Here is a 23,820-nt window from a genome sequence, read left to right on the forward strand (position 1 = left end):
ATTTGCCGCTCCGGAAGTGAGGGAGGTCCTTTCCAGCGAGAGCGGGCGACCATGGTGGGTGTGCGGAGCCGGCGGCGCTCGGGTACAATCCTCTGCAATCCTGCCGCAGGGGCGCAGCGGGGCCGCCCAACCGCCGATGATATGGTTGAGCGGAGTTCGAGCTATCGTATCTCATCATTATTTTTAAAAAATACGACGTAGATGAGGTGCAGGAGCGGGTGGGCCCCGGTGTGGCCGGCCTGATGGGAGGGCTGGGCCGCTGTGCTTCTGGCCGTCGCTGCAGGTGGGCTCGGGGCTGAAACCTTCGTGCTCCGGGCACCTTGAGGTCAGAACCTGCTCTGAAACAGCGGGAGTCGGAGTGTGAGGCTGGGAGATAACGTGGAGCTGGCGAGAGTCTCAGAAAGTCCAGTTGTTGGGGTGTTGAGTTAACAGGAGAAGTGTGGGTGGAGATGGTAAAACCAACGCGGTGGGGGCTTGCCTGCGGTCCCCGGGTCAAGTGGGGGCTTTGTTGGGTTTTTTCAATGCAACGCTGTGAACTCCTTCCGCAAAGGTAAATTGATCAACCAGAATATTAGTGTGTCTTGAGAGAGGTATTTTCAATTTCTGTAATATATTCTGCATGTACTTTTTTTTTAAATCTAGGCGGACCCAGTAGAACAGAAGAAGAAAAGGACCTTTAGGAAATTCACCTATCGAGGTGTGGACCTGGATCAGCTCCTTGATATGTCCTAGTAAGTTTCATTATGCAAAATGACTTCTATGATATTTATATAGATGACCGTCCTGTGGCCTTACCATGGTTTTTTTACCTGTCCAAGTGTAGTTTAATGTTTATAATCCTATTAATTTTGAGCAAGCCAAAATTATCCCACCCTTTTCACAGTTGGGAATTGTGGGAATTGCACACTGTGGTGCACCCCCCCCCCCCCCCCCCCCCCCAATCCTCTTTTGCCCTAATGATAAAGTAGATAATTACATGGATTGCAGTAATTTATGTTAAGGAAACTAATAGTTTTAAGGTCAGGGAAAATAAGATGCATATGCAAGTTTGTTGGATCTCCTTTCATGTATTTTTGAATCTTGTGCTAAATATCTCACTTAATACCTTTGCTGTGATCAGGTTCAAAAGGTCCTTGCATTGTTAACTTCACTGTGCTGAGTATGTTTGCATATGCAGTTTACATTGCTTTTGCCTAGTGAGTTCAGAGACTTGAAATTGCAGGAGATTGTACAGTGCTCAGGGAAGAATACAGCACAGGAGAAAGTCATCCAAGTTGGCCTGGGTGGAACAAAAATGGGGTTTTTGAGGTTACCTGCCATCTATTCAATTTTCCTTTGGCTAAGCAAAGTCTAACTAGATTAAAATAAAGGCAGTACAGACTGTTCTCTGATATGGTGTAGGGTGTAGCCCTTCTGAAAAGGGGAGGATAATGCTAGAAATAAGCCCAAGAGAAAACTTGACAACTTACTTATCTAAAGTGCCAAACATCTGAAGGTGACTTGTCAAAACTACATTGAAATCTTTGGGCTGCTTATGTTCACATCTGGGGTTTAAACCCACTACGACATGGTCAGTATGGACCACTAGGTCTGCTATTAATGTTGCCATGTGGTTCCACTTCTCGCTTACTATTGAAAATATACTTGGAGAGTCATGGTTGTACAGTGCCTAAGCAGGCCCTTTGGCCCAATTTGTCCATGCTGATCCAGTACCAAAGACTTTTGAAGGCAGTAAATGTACTGTGACCTACACTGCCCACTGCCTCACATCAGTTGCATAGCATGGAAGTAGGCCTGTGGCCCAACTCGTCCATGTTGAACAAGGTGCCTACCTGAGCTAGTCCCATTTGCCTGCATTTGGCCCATATCCCTCTAAACTCTTCCTAGCCCTGCACCTGTCCAAATGTCTTATAATGTAATCGTACCTGCCTTTACTGCTCATTCTATCTACCCACCACCCCTCGGTTCCCCTTTAAAACTTCCCCTCTTTCCTGAATGTGATGTACAATGAAAATTAAATATATCCAGAAATATCCTTTTTAGTGTGATTGTAATATGAAGTTCAACATTTTTTTGGCTTGCAGTGAACAGTTGATGCAATTGTATTGTGCTCGACAGCGGAGGCGCGTGAACAGAGGTCTGCGCCGTAAGCAGCAGTCCCTCCTGAAGAGGTTGCGCAAGGCCAAAAAGGAAGCTCCGCCAATGGAGAAACCAGAGGTTGTTAAGACACATCTTCGTGACATGGTTATCCTTCCAGAGATGGTTGGCAGCATGGTTGGTGTATACAATGGCAAAACCTTTAACCAGGTTGAAATCAAGGTAATGTGAATTTTTCTTTGACTTTAATTATCTAGTATTATTTTCCTTGTGTGTTTCAGGTGAGCACAGAGAAGGCTGTTGGCAAAGTCTTGGCCTGGGTTAGAGTGACATAGCCACAGGAGGTTGAGCAGTACTCAATAATCGTGTTCCAGAAGGCCATTTAGCCGGTGGTTGTTTGTAGCATTATCCAATTAATCTCAATCTTGGAGCCCAGACCAAAACAGATTTGATGTGACTACTGCTCCAGTTACAGTGATCTCATGATCTCATTGTAAAAAAAAAAGCTGAAGTTGTAGTTGAAGCAGAATTAATCAAGCATAATTCATCAATTAAGCACATTATTTCACCCCCCGCCCCCTGGACAGAAGGCTCAGTAATAATAAATTGGATTCTATAATATTTCATAGGACATAGATGCTATTCCGCCCACCAAGATTCTGCTAGCTCTCAGCAGTGCAGTTCCATCAGCCCCATTCTACCTGATTGGCAGTTTTTTTTAATACTGTGCACTGAAATGTTTCTTTTAATATACCTCAATTTAGGTAAACAACTTAATTAGCATTGTGTTGATCCAAAGAAGTGTGGGTTACGAAGTTGTGGGCATGCTATGTTGGCGCCAGAAGCATGGTGACACTTGTGGGCTGCCCCCAGAACACTACGCAAAAGATGCATTTCACTGTATGTTTCAATGGACATGTGACTAATAAATCTTGTATCTTTTGCAGCAGATTCTGTAATGTGAAGCAATGACCTGGTAGTTCAACAAAGGGCTCTCATTTAATGAGAGAGCAATCTGAATTTTAGCACAGTGATTTCTTCTGCAACTGAATGTTAGTCTGAAGCAGTTGTTTTTTTTTAATATTCTCCCCACGTTTCTAAGAACTTCTCTAAGGATTAACACAAGACAAAACCTTAAAAATTCACCTATATCTGACTTCCTTTAATGTTTTGCCCTGATTTTCTGATCCTTATAGAAACAACATGTTGTCTATGATTAGGCTGTGTATATTGGCTAACTTTATTGTCGTTATCAGATGCTTAAAGTATGTAATTGCAAAATTAAGAATACTTGAAGGACTGCTTTGTAGCAAGAGCAGGGGATGGGGAGAGTTTTGCCTTTTGTGTTACCCACTTAATTCTCAATAGATAAGTGTGGCGTCAAAAAAGGCGTACATTAACCTCAGCTGTTCCAGCGATTCTGTTGCTGTTGTGCTTCAGTATATTGCGATTTGGCTGAAACACACTTAACTGGAATATTTAGCATTTTGTAAATCGCATGGAGATTTGGACTGTGGTAATCTCTAAGCTGTATGAAGATGTGGGGCTTCTTTCATTTCATTTAGATTTTCAATAATAATGTTTGGTACCTATTTTGAACCTTGCCCACAGTAAGTGTTCCATCTACTAAAGCAGCAGATTCTGTGGAACAGCATCCTGGGGCGTCACTGAAGGGCAGCATTCATTTACTGGAGAGGGATCTTCACGTTCTGATATAGCTTGCAACATACTCTGAGCTGAAAGATATATCACTTCTGCATAGGTTTTTAATTAAAAGAAAATGGTTTCTGCAAAGAAAAGCAAATCTTTCAAAAATCCTATATTCAGCAGAACAGTAATAAACTAAGCTTATGCTCTCCTATTCAAAATGGCACAATCATAATCTAATTTGTGATATTGTAATTTTTTTCATACAACCAACAATGATTTTGCATCAAGATCAGAAACTGGAAATATTCAATGGGTGGCCTTTGGAGAGAACAATTAATATTTCTGGTTGATAACTTTTATCTAGCATTCTGTCTGGGAAAAGTTGGAACAATATTCCCACTGTTATATGGGACTTCGGAACAATCAAGGGATATATACAATCCTTTGCATTGCTATCTTGATACTAAATTTATCTGCCAAAAGGGATTGATCTGACTATTGGGAATTGTTAATCCGGTTGCATCTTTGAATATTCCGCCATTCGGGAAGTTGTGTGTAATTTGATTTATTCATTTAATCATTGATTTTTTTCCCCCTCTTTCAGCCTGAAATGATTGGCCATTACCTTGGAGAGTTCTCCATCACCTACAAACCTGTCAAGCATGGTAGACCTGGTATTGGTGCCACTCACTCTTCCAGATTCATCCCTCTGAAGTAGTGTTTATTGTGGAAATGTTGTGTAAATAAAACTCAGTTCCAGTACAGTTTGGTTTCTTTTATTTTTCAAAACTATAGTTTTCCCATTTCCAGAATAACTATGCAATGGAACAGGAAGATTTTGTTTGAATGTGTGGAGATCATTCATAGGTTTGGTGCATGTTATTTAAATATTTGCTTTGAATTTTATTTTTTATAACATTTTTTTGAGACCAAAGTCTGTTCTGAAACACTTCACACTGGACAACATAGGGCTGACTTCTGTTTTACCTTTCATGACACCTGGGTACTACATGTGGCTAATGGCCCAAATTCTGTCCAGCTTCACTGATTAGATCTGAAGGGCACTGATTGAATGAAAAATCTCAACATTTTCCAGCATGGTTTTCAAAATTCATCATGAGATACTCTACCATAGGGAGCTCAGCACCCCATGTTGCTAATTTATAAAAATCCTTTAATCAGTACAACCTGAGTATGGATGGAAAGAAACCATACTGTGTTGTGAGAAAGGGAGAGGGGGCTTAAAACTAGTGTAAATGTGAGTTATGTTAAAGTGGTATTTTTTTTGTCATTGCCTTAATTCATTCCACAGCACCACTCAATGGTGCTGGTTATTTGCATGCCAGCCTGGTTAACTCCCCTTGTGGCGAGAATGCTATAGCTTGAATTCCCTGGGTGGTGACATATAAAAATGGGGTTGGTAGTTTTGTGGATATGCTGGTGGTATGATCATCCAAGCAGTGTAATGTAATACAGCTGTTCTCAGTTCCAGCTTAAACTCCAGCAAAGGAAAGGGTGCAGAATTCTTTCTGTACTGGTGTCCCAGTAACTGATGCCTTGGCAAACTTGGCTTGTGTTGCAGGTGTTTAATTCCAACCCCACTTCACGTTTCTTGGGAATCCTAGATCCTGAAAATGCTTGCACAGTGGAGACCCAGCAAGCCCTCCATCTGAATACTCACCTGTTGCATCACTTGCTTTCTCCTGTTGGTTTTTGATGTTGCTGGGTATATACCATAACTGTAGTTTTAGGTTATTTATATCTGAAATTCTAGTAATCGATTGGCACACATGTCCACTTTAGGATTTGGTAAGGGTGCTGATAGAATATGAAAAATTTTTGGAGACTGAAATAGAAATCTGAGATATTAATATTAAGAGATCTGGTAGTAAAGTTGAAGTTCTACATAGTGAAAATACAAAAAACAGTATTCTAAAACATTAACAGTGCAACCCTTTTTGGTTATTTAATATACAGATCATTTTTGTTACCCCAAGGGTGGCAGTTCGGATGACTTGTTTACCAATGTGTATGAGATGAGCAGCTACGTTAACTGACATTCCATAGGAGGTGTGACAACTGCAATCAAAGTGGAGATAGCAAATACAAGTTAAAGGATAGAGGGAATAATTGACAGTTCAGTACCTGGGACGTTATTTGCCTAATTTCTGTGATTATTTAGGTCGGGGAGGTGGAATGAATGAAATTTGTGAACTCCAGGATGCATGGATCCATAAGGGTGGGATATAAGATGTAAATGAAATTGAGTTTTATCTGTAGGCACATTTGTTTTGGTAAGGGGTTTTTTAAAATATAGAGTTAATAGTGCATTTTTCTGCATACCTCATCAGAACAATAAGCTCAGGAGGTGCATACTGAGCATTACTCATTGTATTTAGGAGAGTACATTGTGATTCCAAACTTAATATTTTTAAAGATATTTTATCAAATGTATTTCAGAAAATTGTTTAGTGGGACCATCTGAAAGGAGATGAAAAGCAGAACTGAAAGAGAAAATATTGGAAATGGCAGGTTAGGCAACATCTGGAGAAACTCCATGGTTCATGTCGATAAACTTTCATCATTTAGATGAAAAGCAAAGAAACTGTTGAAGCTCCACGCTGTCATCTCTATTCCATCTTTCCTCAATTTATTCTACGAGCTGTGCTTTCTGCCAACTCCTTTCACCAGCACTGAGCATAACATTGTATTCTGTGGTGGTCAGTGTTACACAGGCCAACAGAACGTTTGGACAGCAAACTGAAAATAAATTAAGCTTGATTTATTACAGCAAAGATAACAACTATCAGAGTAACTATGACATAATCACATCAAGATGACAAATAATCTGAAAAAAGTGCATATTGTAACTAATGAGATGAGGTTAAAATATAAGCGGCCTGGATGTATGGGCTAAATGGCCTGTTGGTTTCTGTAATTCTGTACTTTAGATATACTTTTGGAAAATGGAACTTTTTTCACCAATGTGTATATTTCAATTACACATATCAATATGCAAGCCAAGGAACAGATGCACATGAGAATAGAAAAGACATCTTTCTGTCTATTTCCAAGCATAATGCAGTACACTGTCTGCTCACAGGGAATTACATTACATTTAAAGACAGGTTGCCTCAATAAACCAGGGTGGATCATATGCCACAGAAAGAGGAAAATTCCTTCAATTAGTATTCTGGAAAGCATACTAAAAAAGCTGCAGGCTGCTTGACCAGGGATGTCATGGGGCTGTCTCAGGCTCTTGAAGAAAGCGACCGTAATCAGCAGTGTTATAATGAATACAGTTTGCAGTGCAAACAAGGTAAATGGCGACACAATTGAAAACTCGGCGTAACATTCTTGACGACAGCCCACTTGGGTGGAATTACAGAACAGGTCCTGCAAGTCATCTTTCCAAATTGTTTCTGCAGTGACAATAATTGTGAGGAATCGAAAGGCAAACAGTGTGGCCAGACTGTTTCTGATGAGAGAGGAAACAGGAGGTTGGGTGCCACTTAAGAATGTCAGGATTATATCCATGTCCAAATCCATCTGAATTTGCTGAAAATAAATAAGAAAAACAAACCCTTTAGCACTGGCACAATCCCATGTACTCTGCTACATTAGATATTTCCCTGAAGGCACATGATTATTATTTTCAAAGACAAATAAAATCAGGAAATGCTGGAAATACTCAGCAGGTCAGGTAGCAGCTGTGCAGAGAGAGAATGTTTCAAGTGATCAACATGAAGCTTCCTGAGTTGTATTTCCAACGTTTTCTATTTTTATTTCGGATTTCCAGTATTTTCAGTTTTTGCTTTTCGATTATGTTTCAACATGACAATGTAGTGCCTACTGATTGCAGTGTTTACATAGAATGGACCTTGGTGAGTAAGGAAGTGATTTCATTTTAAATATGTATTTAGTTTTACTGCTAGACTTTCTAAACTTTGCAGTTTTCATTTGCAGTAGTAAATAAATAGTATAATACAGTTTGTTTTAGCAGCAAGGATGGACTGTAAATAAGGTACCTAGGTGAAGCAAAAATATATGTGTAGCTTTATAATTAAAGAAAACGCTATAGGATTAAAAATACCCAGTTTATATTTAGTTTAGTGAATTAATCTGAGGTGTGTGCAGTGGCAGGGCTGCTGCTTTACTGCTTCAATGACCTGGGTTTGATCCTGTATTGTTTATTGTGTGTTGTCTGTATGGAGTTTGCATTTTTTCCTGTGACTGCATGGGGATCCCCCCAGTGCTCCAGTTTCCAACCACATCCCAAAGATGCACTGGTTGATATGTTCATTGGCTTCTGTAAATTACCCCTAGTGTAGGAGTGTGGTAGAGGAATCAGGAATCAGATGGCCATGTGAGAAAGCAGAGGTTACAGGGAAATAAGTGGTGAAAGAGAAGAGAAATGTAGTTGTAATTGGGGATAGTATAGTCGGGGGAATAGAAACAATTCTCTGTCACAAGGATTGAGAGTCCCAAAGGCTGTGTTGCCCGGCTGGTGCCCAGGTTTGGGACATCTCATCTGAGCTGCAGAGGAATTTGGAGTGGGAGGGGAAAGATCCAGTTGTCGTGGTCCATGTGGGTACCAACGACATAGGTAGAAAAAGGAAAGAGGTTCTGCTGAGGGAATTTGAGCAGTTAGGGACGAAATTAAAAGCAGAAGCAAAAAGGTAATAATCTCTGGATTGCTACCTGAGCTACGTGCAAATTGGCGCAGGGTCAATAAGATCAGAGAGTTAAATCCGTGGGTCAAATATTGGTGTGGGAAAAGTGGGTTTGAATTCATAGAACATAGAACAGTACATCACAGTACAAGCCCTTTGGCCCACGATGTGGCGATCTGTATGAACGCCCCCTCCATGATCGATCTAACCCCTCCCTCCTGCACAGCCCATAACCCTCCATTTTTCTTACTTCCATGTGCCTATCTGATCCCTATTGTATCAGCCTCTGCAACCACCCCCGGCAGTGCATTCCAGGCACCCACCACTCTCTGTGTAAAGATCCTACCTCTGACATCTCCCCAAACATTCCTCCTCTGACCTTAAATGGATGTCCTCTTGTATTGGCTATTGCTGCCCTGGAGAAAAGGTGCTGCCTGTCCACTCTGTCTATGCCCCTCATAATCTTATACACCTCTATCATGTCACCTCTCATCCTGTGTTGCTCCAAAGAGAAAAGCCGTAGCTCGCTCAACCTTTCCTCATAAAATATGTTCACTAATCCAGGAAGCATCCTGGTAAATCTCCTTTGCACCCTCTCTAAAGTTTCCACATCCTTCCTATGATTAGGTGACCAGAACTGAATACAATACTCTAAGTGTGGCCCAACCAGAGTTTTATAGAGCTGCAACTTTACCTTGTGGCTCTTGAACTCATTCCCCTGACTAATGAAAGCCAGCACATCATACGCCTTCTTAACCACTCTATCAACTTGTGCGGCAACTTTGAGGGATCTATGGACTTGGATCCCAAGATCCCTCTGCTCCTGCGCACTGCTCAGAATCCTGCTATTAACCTTGTACTCCACCTTTATGTTCATTCTTCCAAAGTGTATCACTTCACACTTTTCTGGATTGAACTCCATCTGCCACTTCTCTGCCCAACTCTGCATCCTGTCTATATCCTATTGCAACCTATGACAAGCTTCTATAGAACAATACAGCACAATACAGGCCCTTCGGCCCACCATGTTGTGCCGCCACTACACTACACTATTCACAACCCCTCTAACCTTCGTGTCATCCACAAACTTACTAACCCATCCCTCCACTTCCTCCTCCAAGCCATTTATAACAAATTACAAAGAGCAGGGGTTCCAGAACAGAACCCTGCGGACACCACTAGTCACTGACTCCAGGCAGAATACTCTCCATCTACTACCACCCCCTGCCTTCTGTGGGCAAGACAATCCTGAATCCACGCAGCCTAGTTTCCATGGATCCCATGCCTCATGACTTTCTGGATGAGCCCACCATAGGGAACCTTGTCAAATGCTTTACTAAACTCCATATACACCACATCCACCACTCTACCTTCATCTATTTGTTTTGTCACCTCGAAAAACTCAATTAGGCTTGTGAGGCACAATCTGCCCCTTGTGGGACATTGGCACCAGTACTGGGGAAGGAGGGAGTTGTTCCGATGGGATGGGCTCCACCTGAACCATGCTGGGACCAGGGTCCTGGCAAATCACATAACTAGGGCTATGGATAGGGCTTTAAACTAAGTAGTAGTGGGGTGGGTTTAACAGATTGGAAAAGATTGGATAAAGTGAAAGGGAAGAAGAGCGCAGGAGAGGTTACTGAAGTCTCCAGAATAAAGAATAAGACAGAAAGTTTAGAAAGGGATAAGAATTTAAGGGATAAGGCAACATGAAGACAAATTTGAGAAGAGAGATGGTGAATACAGGACAGAAGGTGTTATATTTGAATGCATGCGGTACACAAAACAAGGTAGATGAGGAAGTAACAGGCAGGATAAACAAAGGAGAGTCTGTGGATGTTATTTACTTGGATTTTCAGAAGGCCTTTGACAAGGTGCTGCACATGAGGTTGCTAAACAAGATAGGAGCCCAGGTAAGGTACTAGCATGGATAGAAGATTGGCTGACTGGCAGAAGGCAAAGAGTGGGAATAAAGGGGGCCTTTTCTGGTTGGCTGCTGGTGACTAGTGGTGTTCCATAGGGGTCGGTGTTGGGTCCGCTACTTTTCATGTTACATGTTAATGATCTGGATGACAGAATTGATGGCTTTGTGGCCAAGTTTGCAGATGATACAAAGGTAGGTGGAGGGGCAGGTAGTGTTGAGGAAGCAGGGAGTCTGCAGAAGGACTTGGACAGGTTGGGAGACTGGGCAAGGAAGTGGCAGATGGAATACAGCGTAGGGAAGTGTACAGTCATGCACTTTGGTAGGAGGAATAAAGGCATAGACTATTTTCTAAATGGGGAGAGAATTCAGAAATAGGAGGTGCAAAGGGACTTGTGAGTCCTAATGCAGGATTCCCTAAAGTTTAACTTCCAGGTTGAGTCAGCAGTAAGGAAGACAAATGCAATGTTAGCATTCATTTCTAGAGGACTAGAATATAAAAGCAAGGAGGTAATGCTGAGGCTTTATAAGGCATTGGTCAGACCTCATTTGGAGTATTGTGAGCAGTTTTGGGCCCCATATCTAAGGAAGGATGTGCTGGCATTGGAGACGGTCTAGAGGAGGTTTACGAGAATGATCCCAGGGATGAAAGGATTAACGTAAGAGGAGCATTTGATGGCTCTGGGCCTGTACTCGCTGGAGTTTAGAAGGATGAGGGGGGATCTCATTGAAACCTACCGAATATTGAAAGGCCTGGATAGAGTGGATGTGGAGAGGATGTTTCCAGTAGTGGGAGAATCTAGGACCAGAGGGCACAGAATAGAAGGATGTTCCTTTAGAATAGAGATGAGGAGGAATTTCTTTAGCCAGAGGTTGGTGAATCTGTGGAATTCATTGTCACAGACGGCCGTAGAGGCCAAGTCATTGGGTATATGGAGGTTGATAGGTTCCCGATTAGTAAGGGTGTCAAAAATTATGGGGAGAAGGCAGGAGAATGGGGTTGAGAGGGAAAAATAAATCAGCCATGACTGAATGGCAGAGCAGACTTGATGGGCCAAATGGCCTAATTCTGCTCCTATGTCTTATGGTCTTGTGCAAAGGGACTGATGGAATTGCTGTGGGAGTTGGATAGATCTGATGGGACTAATGAACTCCTTTTTCATTCTAAGAAAATATATGAATATGAAAATTAAGTTGGTATCTTGAAACTATATGACCAACTAGACAAAATTATACTTAACAAACATAAATAGTTGGTTGATAATTGTGAATTAAATTACGAGGTATGGCAGGGTAGGTGATGTGTTGCAGCTGAAGCTAATGGAAATTATTCAGATCAAGACGGCATCTGAAGTATTGTCTGCAGATTGAGGAAATCCAGCTCAGAGCTGATGAGCTGGATTCTCAGATTTGGACACTGCAATGCATCAGGGAGAGGGTAGGTTACTTGGGCACTTTGTTCTCACACCTTCCTGATTAAGCACTGCAGAGCTGTTGAGTCTGGAGAACGTGAGACTGGCCTGTGGATCCCAGAAGATGATGTTCGAGGAGCATCAGCACCGGTACTTGTCCAACTGGAGTAAAATTCTTGCTGCCAGCTTGGGCGAGAGCCAAGACTGCATGGAGGATGCACAAACCGACCACAGCACCATGGTAATTTGGGGGAATGAAAGGGAATGTAGTCATGATGGGAAACAGTATTGTTCAGGGGATAGATATCATTTTTTGCAGCTACAAGCATGAGTTTGCCTGCCTGGTGCCAGCACTAAAGACGTCTCCATGGGACTGAGAGGAACTTGGAATGGGAATGAAAAGATTCAGTTTACCAGTCCATGTGAGCACCAATAATACAGATATAAGGTTTGGCCAAAGAAGAATGAGCGGCTATGACCAAATTAAAAAAAACAATGATAAAGGCAGTAATCTCTGAATTACTGCCTGACCCATGTGCAAGATGGCATGAGGTCAATAAGATAAGAGAGTTGAATGTATGGCCCAAAGATTACAGTGGGAGAATGTGCTCCTGTCCGTGAGGTACTGGCACCAGTATTGAGGAAAGAGAAAGCTCTTTCTGCGGGGACAAACTTCATTTGAATCATGCTGGACCAGTGTTCCTGTCAATCAAATAACTAGGGCTGTAGATAGAACTTACAAACTAAGTAGCAGGTGGGGAACATCCAGGTGAGAGCAAAATTTAGAAAGTTAAAGGAAAAAGACAAGGCCATAGTCGAAGGTAGCGACATGGGGAATGATAACTGGAGTGTGTCAGGAAGGGGCAGAGCATGCAAAACTCCCAATTAGAGTGAACGTACAGAAAAATGGTAAAAAGACAAAATTTACCTGAACTCACACAGTCTTTGTAACGAGATAAATAAACCAATGGTGCAAATAAAATTACTTCGATAGCTTGGTTGCAAAGTGACCACAGTTGAGAATTAAATATTCCAGGATACTTGATAAAGAGGAGGGGTAGACGTAATAAAAGGTGAAGTACAGGCAGTAAAAGGGAAGAGATCATTGCTCATTAAATCAAGAATTAGAGCAGTTTGGATGGAGCTAATAGCCAGCAAGAAACAGAAAATGAGTCAAACAGCAGTGGTAATAAAGGGCACCGTATAAATTAGGAAATTAAAGGGCACCATATAAATTAGGAAATTAGAGGTACACGTAACATATAGGTTATGTAAACCAAATTAGCAGTAATAGTGTGGAGGATGAATTTATGGAATCTGTATGAGAAGGTTTTCTTAATCAGTGTATTGAGAAACCAAGTAGGAAACAGGCTATTTTAGATCTAGTATTGTACATTGAGAACAGGTTAATTGAACTTGTAGTCTAGGGGCCTTTAGGGAAGAGTTATAATATATTAGGTTTTAATATTAAGATTGAAAGTCATTTAGTTAAATCTGAAGTTATGATGTGTGAGTGGTGTGATAGATTGGGGAAGCTACATTAAATTGTATAACATTCAAAGCTCACAACAGTTAACATTTAAAGAATTCATACATATTTTACAACAAATATATGTTGCTTTTCAAGGCACAAAACTCAGCAGGGAAAGTGGTCCAATGTGGCCAACAAGAGATGTTAAAAGTAGTATCAGAACAAAGAAAGCGTGACGATTGGGAAAATTTCAGAACTCAGTAAAAGTCCACCAAGAAATGGATAAGTAGAATATGAGTAATCTAGTGAGAAATATAAGAACAGAGTGTAAAAACTTCCACAGACATATAGAGAAGGGAAAGATTAGCAAGAGTTAATGAGGGTCCCTTACAGACTGAGACAAGAGGATTTGTATTGGGAAATGAGGAAATGTCTGCAAAATTAAACAAATTTCTTCTCTGTCAATGTGGAAGAAAATAAAAAAGCAATTCCACAATGTAGTGGAATGAGAGAATGAGAAGTGAGAGAAGTTAGCATTGGTTAAAGTATTGGAGAAATGAATGGGGCTGAAAGCCCATAAATCCCCTGGACCTGATAACTGGCATTCCGGGGGGTTTGAAGGAGATGGCTATGGAGAGAATGGATGCGTCTTCCAAAATTCCATGGATTCCAAGACAGTTCCCGCAGATCAAAGGGTAGCAAATGTAACCCCATTATTTAAGAAAGGAATGAGAGAGAGAAAGAGGAACTATAGACTAGTTAGCCTGACATAAAAGCAGGTTAAGTGCTAAAAGTCTGTTATTAAGGAAGTAGTAATAGGGCACTTAGAAAATAATAATAGGACTGGGCAGAGTCAACATGGATTTAACACAGAACAGTACAGCACAGGAACAGGCCCTTTGGCCCACGATGTTGTGCCGAGCTAATTAAACTAGTAATTAAATGCCTAACTAAACTAATCCCTTCTGCCTTCAAAATGTCCATGTCCCTCAATTCTCTGCACATTCGTGTGCCTATCTAAGAACCTTTTAAATAGTTGTACTATATTTGCCTCCACCACCACCCCTGGCAGCTCATTCTAGGCATCCACCACTGTCTGTGTAAAATACTTGCCCTGCACATCTCCTTTGAACCTACCCCCTCTCATCTTAAATGCATGCCCTCTAGTATTAGACATTTCACCCGTGGGAAAAAGATACTGGCTGTCTATTCTACCTATGCCTCTCATAATCTTATAAACCTATTTATGAAAGGTAAATCATGTTTGACATTTCTGTTACAGTGTTTCAAGATTTTTGAGCTATGTAAGTAAATGGAAATTTAGTGATTGTGAACTATTGGGACTATCTGAAGGCCTTTGATAAGGTGCCTCACAAGAGATTATCTAACAACATTAGAACACATGGAGTTGAAGCAGGGTTGGGTAATATACTGGCATGGTTTGAGGTTTGGTTAACAAAGAGAAAACACAGTGATGACATAAATGGGTAATTTTACACTTGGGAGGCTGTGACAAGTGGGGTGTTGTAGGGATTGGTACTGGGTCCCAGCTGTTCAAAATCTACATCAATGATTCGGATGAAGGAACCATGTGCAATAAATCCAGGATGATTCAAAGCTAGGTGACAGTGTGAATTGTCAGGAGGATGCACAGATTTCATGGAGATATAGACATGCTAATTGAATGGGCTACAATGTGGGGAAAATATGAAGTAATCCACTTTGGCAGGTAGAAATAGCAAAGCAGGATCAACAAACAATCTGCTGGAGGAAGTCAGTGGATCGAGCAGCACAGATGCTGCCTGACCCATTGAGTTCCTCCAGCAGATTGTTTATTGCTCCAGATTCCAAAAGCTGCAGTCCCTTGTGTCTCTTTGAAAAGCAGGATATTGGTAGATAGGTTATGAAACTTGGGATCAACATAGGCCATCGATTGCAGGTATGATGGGTGAGCAGGACTTGGTGCAGGTTGGGAGCAGCAGCCTGCTTCATGTTCTGATGGTATTCAGTGAGAACGTGTTGTTTGGGAAAAGTTATAGACAGGGAAGGAATTGGTGATTTGAGCAGAAGGTATGACAAGTAGAAGTTTAAAAACGGCTCGATGTTAGATTTTCACTCATTCTATCCTGGATTTTCAACAAGCCACTTGACAATTCAAATGCAGAAGAGCTGGTGTTGAGATAGAACTGGGAGTTACTGGCAAACAAGGGAGAGCAAATGTTCCCAAAGAGACAGATAGCTCAGGCATAGGAGGAAGCTGTGGAGAGAACAATGGGCAGGACTGTGGAGGGAAAGATGCAGGAGTGGCAGTGGTGTGCACAGGGTGGATGCAAGTAGGGGTGTAACCCCCAAACCCCTCCAAATCATGTACAATGTGACATTGTGGACATTCTCGCCATGACATTAAGTCACCGGCACATGCCACTCAAACCTGAGCAAATTTACATTCCTCTTAGGAGTGTGAAGAAAGGCCATATAAATAGCAAGGCCCTACTTAAGTTGAAGGTTGCACTTAAAATAATTGCAGACTAGACAGTGAAAATTGTTTAAAAATGATATTGATGTTTACTTAACTGCAGCAATTTGCAAAATCATTAGGCATATACATTTCTGGTGGGAAATGTAGTTTAAACTTCATAAGCACTATTTATACTTTTGTTAGAAACATGATTCTACCTGCTAATGTTTGTGTTGTGGCTCCTATGGAGAAGCAGCTGGTGTCTTTGGCCAGCGTTCTCCAGCAAGGGCAGGGTGTGAGGGATTGACACGGAACTCTGAGCTGCTTCACTCCCTTTCACTCGGAGGGAGCTGCAGTTGCAACACTGATCCAGTCCGGGAATAGGTTTGGTAGTTTGCCTTTCACTGATGGGAGTGTGCGGTGACACTCCCCTCCTCCCCCAAACCTCTGCAGGCAGCCCACCATTGTCTGATGGTAGGCAACCGCTGATCTGTCTGTGACTGCTTCTCCCTTCCAAAGGTGCTGCTGTATGTCTGCCATCTTTCTCTCTTTCTCCATGTCTTTTGGTAGCAGAACAATAGGATTTGTTTAGTGTGTGTGTGTCTCTGAGGGAGAGTGGCAGGATAACCCCAGGGCCAAAAGGATTGCAGCAGAGGCTTAATATTGTGATAATGTTTCTGAATGATTAAAGTTAATGGAAACAGAAACTCCTGGAAAGATGTCGCAGAGCACTTCCAGAAAGCGAAAGATGTAAACTTTTCTCTAAATTGTAACACAAGACACTGAAAACCTAAAATGGAAATGCTCAGCAGGGAACACCTATGCAAGAGCAGGAAGCTGCATAATATTTCAGATCAATAACTCAGACCAGAGTCTTTTCAAGGAGGCCAGTCCTGGAAAAGAATTAACCTGAGATGAGTTAATTCGGTAAATAAAATAAAGTGTATAACTTTTAACCAAAGTATATAAAGTATCAACTCACCTTTCCTGTTCAAAGTGATTCCAGTTCTTGCTTTTATTGAAACTTGGATTCGACAGGTTGTCCAGTTGTGTGCTCTGTTCAATAATAAAGAAGTACTGGCAGTAAAAAATGAAAGCAACCTTTAAATTAGTGGGGCTGGGCTCAGCAGTTTCCAAGCAGTAGGACTTTTGATCCCTGCTGCCGGGAAGGTAGCTTTAGTTTAAATACTGAGTAAAAAAGAAACTGCATATATGAAAATAAAACAACATTATGAAGGTGTTTCAATATTTTTTTTAACACATCACCACTTTAAACTATGTCGGCAAATACACTGGGAAAACTTTTCTAATTGATTATTTTCAAAGTGATTAATAGCCTTTATTACATAATGGAATGTTGTTTATATCTGAGCACCAGATACCTGATTTAGATGTCGTGTGCCTTATCTCCTGTGGTTAGGAGTTCTCACTCCCAACTTCCAGTAATGTCAAGCTAAGAAACAAAGGGAACAGATTAGTGGATTAATAATATCTTTTAAACATAAATCAAATATGATGGGAAATACATTAAGACGTGTGTTACGGGAAACTGAATGCCCTTCAGTTATACTTGTTTAGTTTTGGAGTTGTAATCACAACAGTGACTTCTATTTATATAGCAACTTTAACAGAGAGAAAAAATCCCCAGGTGATTCAGAGGATTAATAATCAGACATAAGGGAATATTAGGAGAGATGACAGAAAACTTGGTGAGTGGGTGGTTTTAAGGAGCTTTTTAAAGGGGATTATTTCCAGGGCTTAGAGTCAGGGCAGCTGAGGATACAGCTGTGAATGGTGCAGTGATGTGTGTTAGAGGCTCGAACTGGAAGGGGGCCGAGATCTCAGAACAATTAGCAGAGGTGGGGTGAGGTGAGGCCATGGGGGCACTTTAACTTAGGGGTGAGAATTTGTTCACAAATGAGTGTGACCAAGTATAAAGAGAAAGGCTGAGGTGGCAACAGGCAGGATTGGTGCAGAGACAGGCGGGGACTGTAATGTGTAGCCCTTAAAGTCCTGCGTTGACTTTGCAGCCTGAGTTTCTAGGTGTTGTATGGGCAGAATCAATTTAAATACTCAAAAGGTCATCTAATTTCAAGCCTTATTATGTACTATATAAGTGTGTATTTGAACTTCAAGTTTCAAGTTCAAGTTTATTGTCACAGGCATATATACACAGGGTATAAATGCCATGAAAGTAAGCTTTTAGCAGTGGCAGCACAGTACAAGATGAGGACAAACATAAGTTAACATAAATTATACATGACTTACACATGTGCAAAATAAACATAATGACACTAGTGCAAGGTTGAGAGAGAGAAAGGAATTGTTATAGTTTATGCTAATTCAGTCCTTTTATCTAAAGCAGTTCCCAGATATAGAACTGGCTCTGTGGGCAATACCAATGGTGAGTTTCAGATGATTATGCCTGTTTAAGAACGTTAGGGTGTCTTCACATTGCACCCAGATTCCCTGGTTCCCCACCCCACAGTTCTCCTTTCTCTACCTCTGCTTCCCATTTTGTCCCCTCTTCATTTCCCTTTCCTCAAGTTCCCATTCCCTATTCTCTACCACCACCCCCCCCCTCCCCCATTTCCTATTACAACAGTGGCTTCACTTAAATTAGAGATGTTTCTTTGGTTATAAAGTGATGTTCCAAAGTTGTAAAAGGTTCTGTACATCTTTTCAGTTTTGGGAATGTTGAGGTTTAACTGTATTCTGTACAGTCTTTTCCTTTGGAGAAATGGGAAGACAGGTGTGGGGTGAGGTGGAGAAAGGAATGTATCTATGGTAGGCTGATCAAATTCTTCCTCAAACCAGCGGTCCACATTGTTGCTTCTAAGAGTGTTGAGGGTATGCAGAATAATTTAACACCCATCTAATTTCTGAGTTGATTGCCACGTCCATCTTTCAAATAGGTGAAGATGAACCCTTTCTCATTGAGATATGGAGCTTGAATTGATCAAAGGTGCACAGAAGACTGCAATAAATTCAAGAGATTTGTTCCTAATCCTTGAATATTATCAACAACTAATCAAAAAACAGATGGGTTTATGAACTAATAATGCAAGGATTGACTGGGCCAAGAAACAAAATGGTTTACTTTAACCACAGCAGATGGTAGATGCTTTTGGCACACCATCAGTTCTCTGCCCACTAGTGCCAAAAGTAAAACAATACTGGTATAAGTCTGATGGGAGTGATTCAGTCATCAACTTGAGCTGCTTGAATTCATCTCTAATTTGGTCTTTTTTGGGGTGTGAGTGTGTTTGGCAAGCAAACCATTTATCACCTATCCCTAATTATCCTTGAGAATGTGACGATGAGCTGTTGCTTTGAACTGCTGCAGCCCTTCTGGAGATGTATCTCCCATGGTCTTGTTGGGTATAGAATTCTAGAAAGAAATTTTCTGAGCTGAAGCAGCCACTTCCAGACCTACAAGTTCAAGTTCAAGTCTATTGTCATGGGCATGCATACTCAGGGTATAAATGTCATGAAAATTAACTTTTTGCAGCAGCACTGTATATTACAAACATAAATTATATAAACTTAAATTAACATAAATTATACATGACTTACACAGCAAACAAAATGAAAATAAATATGACATTGGTGCAAGTTGAGGTAAATATAGTCCGAGGTTGATATGGGTTTTTCAGGTCGGTTCAAGAACCTGAGGGCAGTGGGGAAGAAACTGTTGTTGAACCTTGAGGTGTGGGTCTTCAGGCTTTTGTACCTCCTGCCTGATGGCAGCAATGAGAAGAGGGCATGGCCCAGATGGTCGGGGTCCTTGGTGATGGATGTCACCTTCCCGAGACATCACCTCTTGTAGATGTCCTCGATGGTGGGCAAAGCTGTACCCATGATGGAACTGGCTGAGTCCATCGCCCTTTGTAGCCTCCTGTACTCATGTGCTTTGGAGTTTCAATGCCAGACCATGATGCAACCAGTCAGAATGCTTTCCACTGTACCTCTGTAGAAGTTTATCAGAGTCTTCGATGACATGCCAAATCTCCTAAAAATTCTAAGAAAATAGAGACACCATTGGCTCCACACTGGCTCCAGTCTGATAATCCTTGAATTTTAATATTCTTATCTCTGTTTTCAATTTTCTCCGTTGCCCTTCTGTCACCTCCTTCAGTCCTCCACACCTCTGAGATAGTTATGCCCCTCCAAATCTGCTCTTGCTCTTAGGCACCATTTTCATGCTACATATATTTGTGGCCATTCCTTTAGATGCCCTTATCTTAACTTGCACTGAATTTTATTCACCCATCACCCTGAACCGCTCAGGTTACCAATCCAACAATGCCTTCATTGTTGTTTTCAAATCCATGACTTTGACCCCTTTCTGTTATCACCTCCAGCTCTGCATGTTTTTGAGATCTCCGTGTCCTTCAATTCTGGTTTCTTGCAGATCCCCAGATCTAATCTCTCCGCCACTGTCAGTTGGCCCTTCAGCTCCCTGAGCCCTTAGCTCTGGAATCACCTCCTTACATCTCTCTGCCTCTATCAACTTTCTCCCTTCAATGTAGTATATAAAACCAACCTCTTTTTGATAAAGCCTTTGGTGCAGGTTAGAATCCACCACTGATTGTGAGAATTAACGCTTAGATTTCTTGTGGATAAACTGCAGTGCAAATTCTGCTGTTTAGTACCTGCTGTGACCACTTGGTGATGTCAGTGTTCATTTTCATTCATTTTGCAAATTCACCAGTACTGAACTGTTTGTCAAACACCAACAAGAATAACAGATCCAAAACCATTCGCAAACCTAAACTGCAAACTTAAATAATTGACTTTCTGAATTTTGACCCAATCATCATACTGCAATTCTGAATATTTTGCAGCTGAGGTATTTCATTATTCTTTTCTTACAGTAAGTCTGTGAATTTGTTTGATACAGTACAGACTTTAAAGAAATCCATTTTTTTTTTGCAGAAGTGGTAGGAATCCTGCCATCTGGTGGGTTGAGAGAAAACTGTCTCTACCCAAGCAGAGCGAGACCACAAACCAAGCCCACACAGTGAGCCAGTCTCACAGCTGCTGAATGCAGCACCTCGCCAGACACAATCTTTCATGGGTTTGCTTTGGCTTCTTTCATTTCTACATTCTTCTCTTTTTGGAGATGAGGTCAGTCTGATCTGAATTGTATTGCTGGATATACCCAGTTTTATAGCAGGATTTAGCCCATATGTGTTTGTTGTGTGTTGGTTGCTGCTGTTACTGTTGTTTGTGCGTGTGCACAATTAAACAGCTTTCTGAAGGTACAGTCTGTCAGGTTGCTCCATAGCTCATGAATACTAACATCAGGGAGCAATGCTTGTGTTTTGTCCTGTTTTTGATTCTCTTTATCTTTTGTGGCAATCATTGCTTTTGCTGGTTTGAATATTTTGGACTATTTACCAGAAAGCGTTTACAAATGTGAGTCACGGGTCAGGACATCACTGCAAGGTGTTTGGATAATACTGCATACGTTCAAGCATGGAATTGTGTTTATGTTTTGGAAGTGAGGATTCCTCAAGGTTAAAAGCAGAATGAATGGATGGTTTACATCTCGTCCTTATGTTGGAAGCTGGCACATGTAAAGAAACAAATATTGCAAATGCTGTAAATGTGAAGCAAGAACTGAAGATAAAGGAAAAACACAGGGGCTCCTCTACCATCTGAAATAAAAACGATTGCACAGTGATTCAGGTAGAGGAAGGCTTTCCGTCCGAAAGGTCAACATGGGTTATTTTATTGAATGTTGAAAGATCTGTGGTGTATTTCCAGAATTTTCTGCTTTTATTTTTTTAAATATTGATGATGAGGTGTTATTGAAAAACAAGCAATAAACCAGCCTTTTCCTTGCTTATTTGCAGGTTTGGGCCTTTATGTGTGATCAAAGTGTCCATGATGGGTAGTGTATTAATGACAAAGGATGAGATATTCAAGGATTATCTGTGGATCACTGAATACAAACCTATCCTAGGAAATGTATTGTTCTTGCCTGTGTGTCTTCTGTGGCTCAGTGGACGGCACTGATTCAGAAGGTTATGGATTTGAATCCTGTTCGGACTCAAATACAAAAGTCTAGGTTAATGTTCCAGTATAGGAGTGCTGTGCTTTCAGGAAGTTCAAGGAGTAACATCACAAAACTATTACTGTACTGCTCTTTTGGGGATCTTGCTATACTGCAATTATATTGCAGGAGGGATTACACCTCATAGGGTTAAATTGATTTGGGACACCCTTGAAGAGAAAGTTACTATATATAAACACAAGCTTTCCTTTCATTAGTCGCTCCACCACCATCGCCACCCGCTCCCCACCCTTTGATTTTGGTCTCTCTTCCTTGGATGTCCTGACTCCTGCTGAGCTAACTGGTCCACAGATTTAGGCAGCACCTGCTTGCCCAAATGCCCATCTGCCTCTGTGACCCAGACAGCACGTTGTTGATGGACCGTTATGAGCTTTACCTGATTTCCTTGCCTTGGTGTGTCCACAGGCAGAAGAGGGTCCCTTTGCCTGGAAGTGCTGGCTTGAACTAGAGCACTCTCTGGATATCAAGTCTGATTGCACAAAATAACATTGAAGTGTCTGGTCTGCCTTCATAAAATACGAACTACTGGGTTGCAGTCACACTGCACAATATTAATAATAAATGTGTTAAAGCATTTGGCTGAAATTCATATGAAAGATTCATGGGTGTGGTTTCTCTAGGTTTTCAGCTCCAGTGGAATGAGCCTTGATTGAGAAGCAAATAACAGGCTGGGGGTTACAGGAAAGCTGGATCTAAGCTGCCACTGAATTCATGAGGCCTACTTGTGAATTCCTTGCAACTGACCGGAGTCTCTGGGACTTGGTGCAAATTCCTGGTCACTGGAGCTCAGGACTTTCACGCTGCAGTTAATGGTGGGATAGGGGAGTTCTCGGACCAGCTATCTGGATATTCCCAGCTGTGATCTGGGTTAACTTTCTTCCAGAAAGTGGGACATGGGGACATGTGTTGAGAGTTGAAATGTTAAAATGTTAAGTACAGCTTTAATTTTGCTGGGACCTATCAGTTAGAAGGGATGTGTTTAATACTGCAATCCTGGAAGGATGAGGGGAAAGAGGTTTTGTTCATCCTGTGACCTTGCATCGCCCAGATTATCAGACAGCTGGGACTGAGGCCAAGTCAATCATTGTGCTCTTTTGTTTGATGTATGGTACGGAAGCACAGCATTGAACTCCCAAATATTTCAATAAAATCTAACAGTATGTCCTTCCTCTCTGCATGACATCCTTCCTCTGCTGCAGCTTGCCTGAATAGAAAATGTGACAGTGGTGGGTGTGGCACTGAAGAAGGAGCAATCTTTGTTTAAGTGATCCTTTCTATTTTTCTTGGTCTTAGAATTAGACCATGTTCAAATGACCCATTAATGTAAGTCAAGCTAACCTGCAGTAACTGAGTCAATGTGATATCAGCAAGAGTATACAAGCAGGGAGATCACGACGAACTTTTATAAAACACTAGTTCAGCCACAGCTGTGTCACACCTCAGGAAAGATGAGGCTTAGAGAGAGTGCAGAGGTGATTTACTGAAGTGATTTCGGGGATGAAGCACCTTTGTTCGATATTAGACTGGGGAAAGTAGGGTTGTTCTCCTTGGAACACAGAATGTTGAAAGGGTTGATAAAGGTATTTTAAAATCAAGAAAACTCTAGATGGATTAGACAGAGAGAAACTGTTCCCATTTGGCTGAGGAGTCAAGAACCAGAGGACAGATAATGAGAACCAAAAGTGACATGAGGAAAAACCTTTTTTCACAAAAAGTGTTTAGGATCTGGAGTTATAGTGAAGGCAAATTCTATTAGAGTCACAGAGTCATCAAGAGATACAGCACAGAAACATGCCCTCCAGTCCACAATGTGTGCCAATCATCAACTACCCATTTACACTAATTCTACACTAATCCCATTCTTTTATTCTCCCCACGTTCCCATCGCCCCCAAGATTCACGACCCGCCCCACCCCCAAGATTCTACCACTCACCTACTTACTTGGGGTAATTTACAGTGGCCAATTAACCTACCAACCTGTATGTCTTTGGGATGTGGAGGAAACCGGATCATCAGGAGGAAACCCACACGGTCACAGGGAGAACAATGCAAATT

The 23,820-nt window shown here is 41.5% G+C and overlaps 2 protein-coding genes and 1 non-coding gene across 3 annotated transcripts in view; all 3 read left to right on the plus strand.

The window, feature by feature from the left end:
• rps15 (ribosomal protein S15) lies at positions 1-4,509 on the plus strand. The gene is made up of 4 exons (XM_052037752.1): positions 1-54; positions 643-731; positions 2,085-2,319; positions 4,352-4,509. Exons 1-4 carry the CDS (start codon positions 52-54, stop codon positions 4,463-4,465), a joined length of 441 nt encoding a protein of 146 aa, XP_051893712.1. The 5' UTR covers positions 1-51; the 3' UTR covers positions 4,466-4,509.
• Positions 3,433-3,563, plus strand: LOC127582776 (small nucleolar RNA SNORA13). The gene has a single exon (XR_007958167.1). It is a non-coding gene; the product is annotated as a small nucleolar RNA SNORA13 (small nucleolar RNA).
• A 16,226-nt stretch (positions 4,510-20,735) lies between the features above and the next one.
• apc2 (APC regulator of WNT signaling pathway 2) overlaps positions 20,736-23,820 on the plus strand; it is a 163,398-nt gene continuing 160,313 nt past the window's right edge. The window contains exon 1 of the mRNA XM_052037592.1: positions 20,736-20,812. Coding sequence (XP_051893552.1) covers positions 20,759-20,812 — 54 coding nt within the window. The 5' untranslated portion in view covers positions 20,736-20,758. The remainder of the gene's footprint in view (positions 20,813-23,820) is intronic.

Source organism: Pristis pectinata, chromosome 24, assembly GCF_009764475.1.
Source record: "Pristis pectinata isolate sPriPec2 chromosome 24, sPriPec2.1.pri, whole genome shotgun sequence".
Taxonomy (NCBI): Eukaryota; Metazoa; Chordata; class Chondrichthyes; order Rhinopristiformes; family Pristidae; genus Pristis; species Pristis pectinata.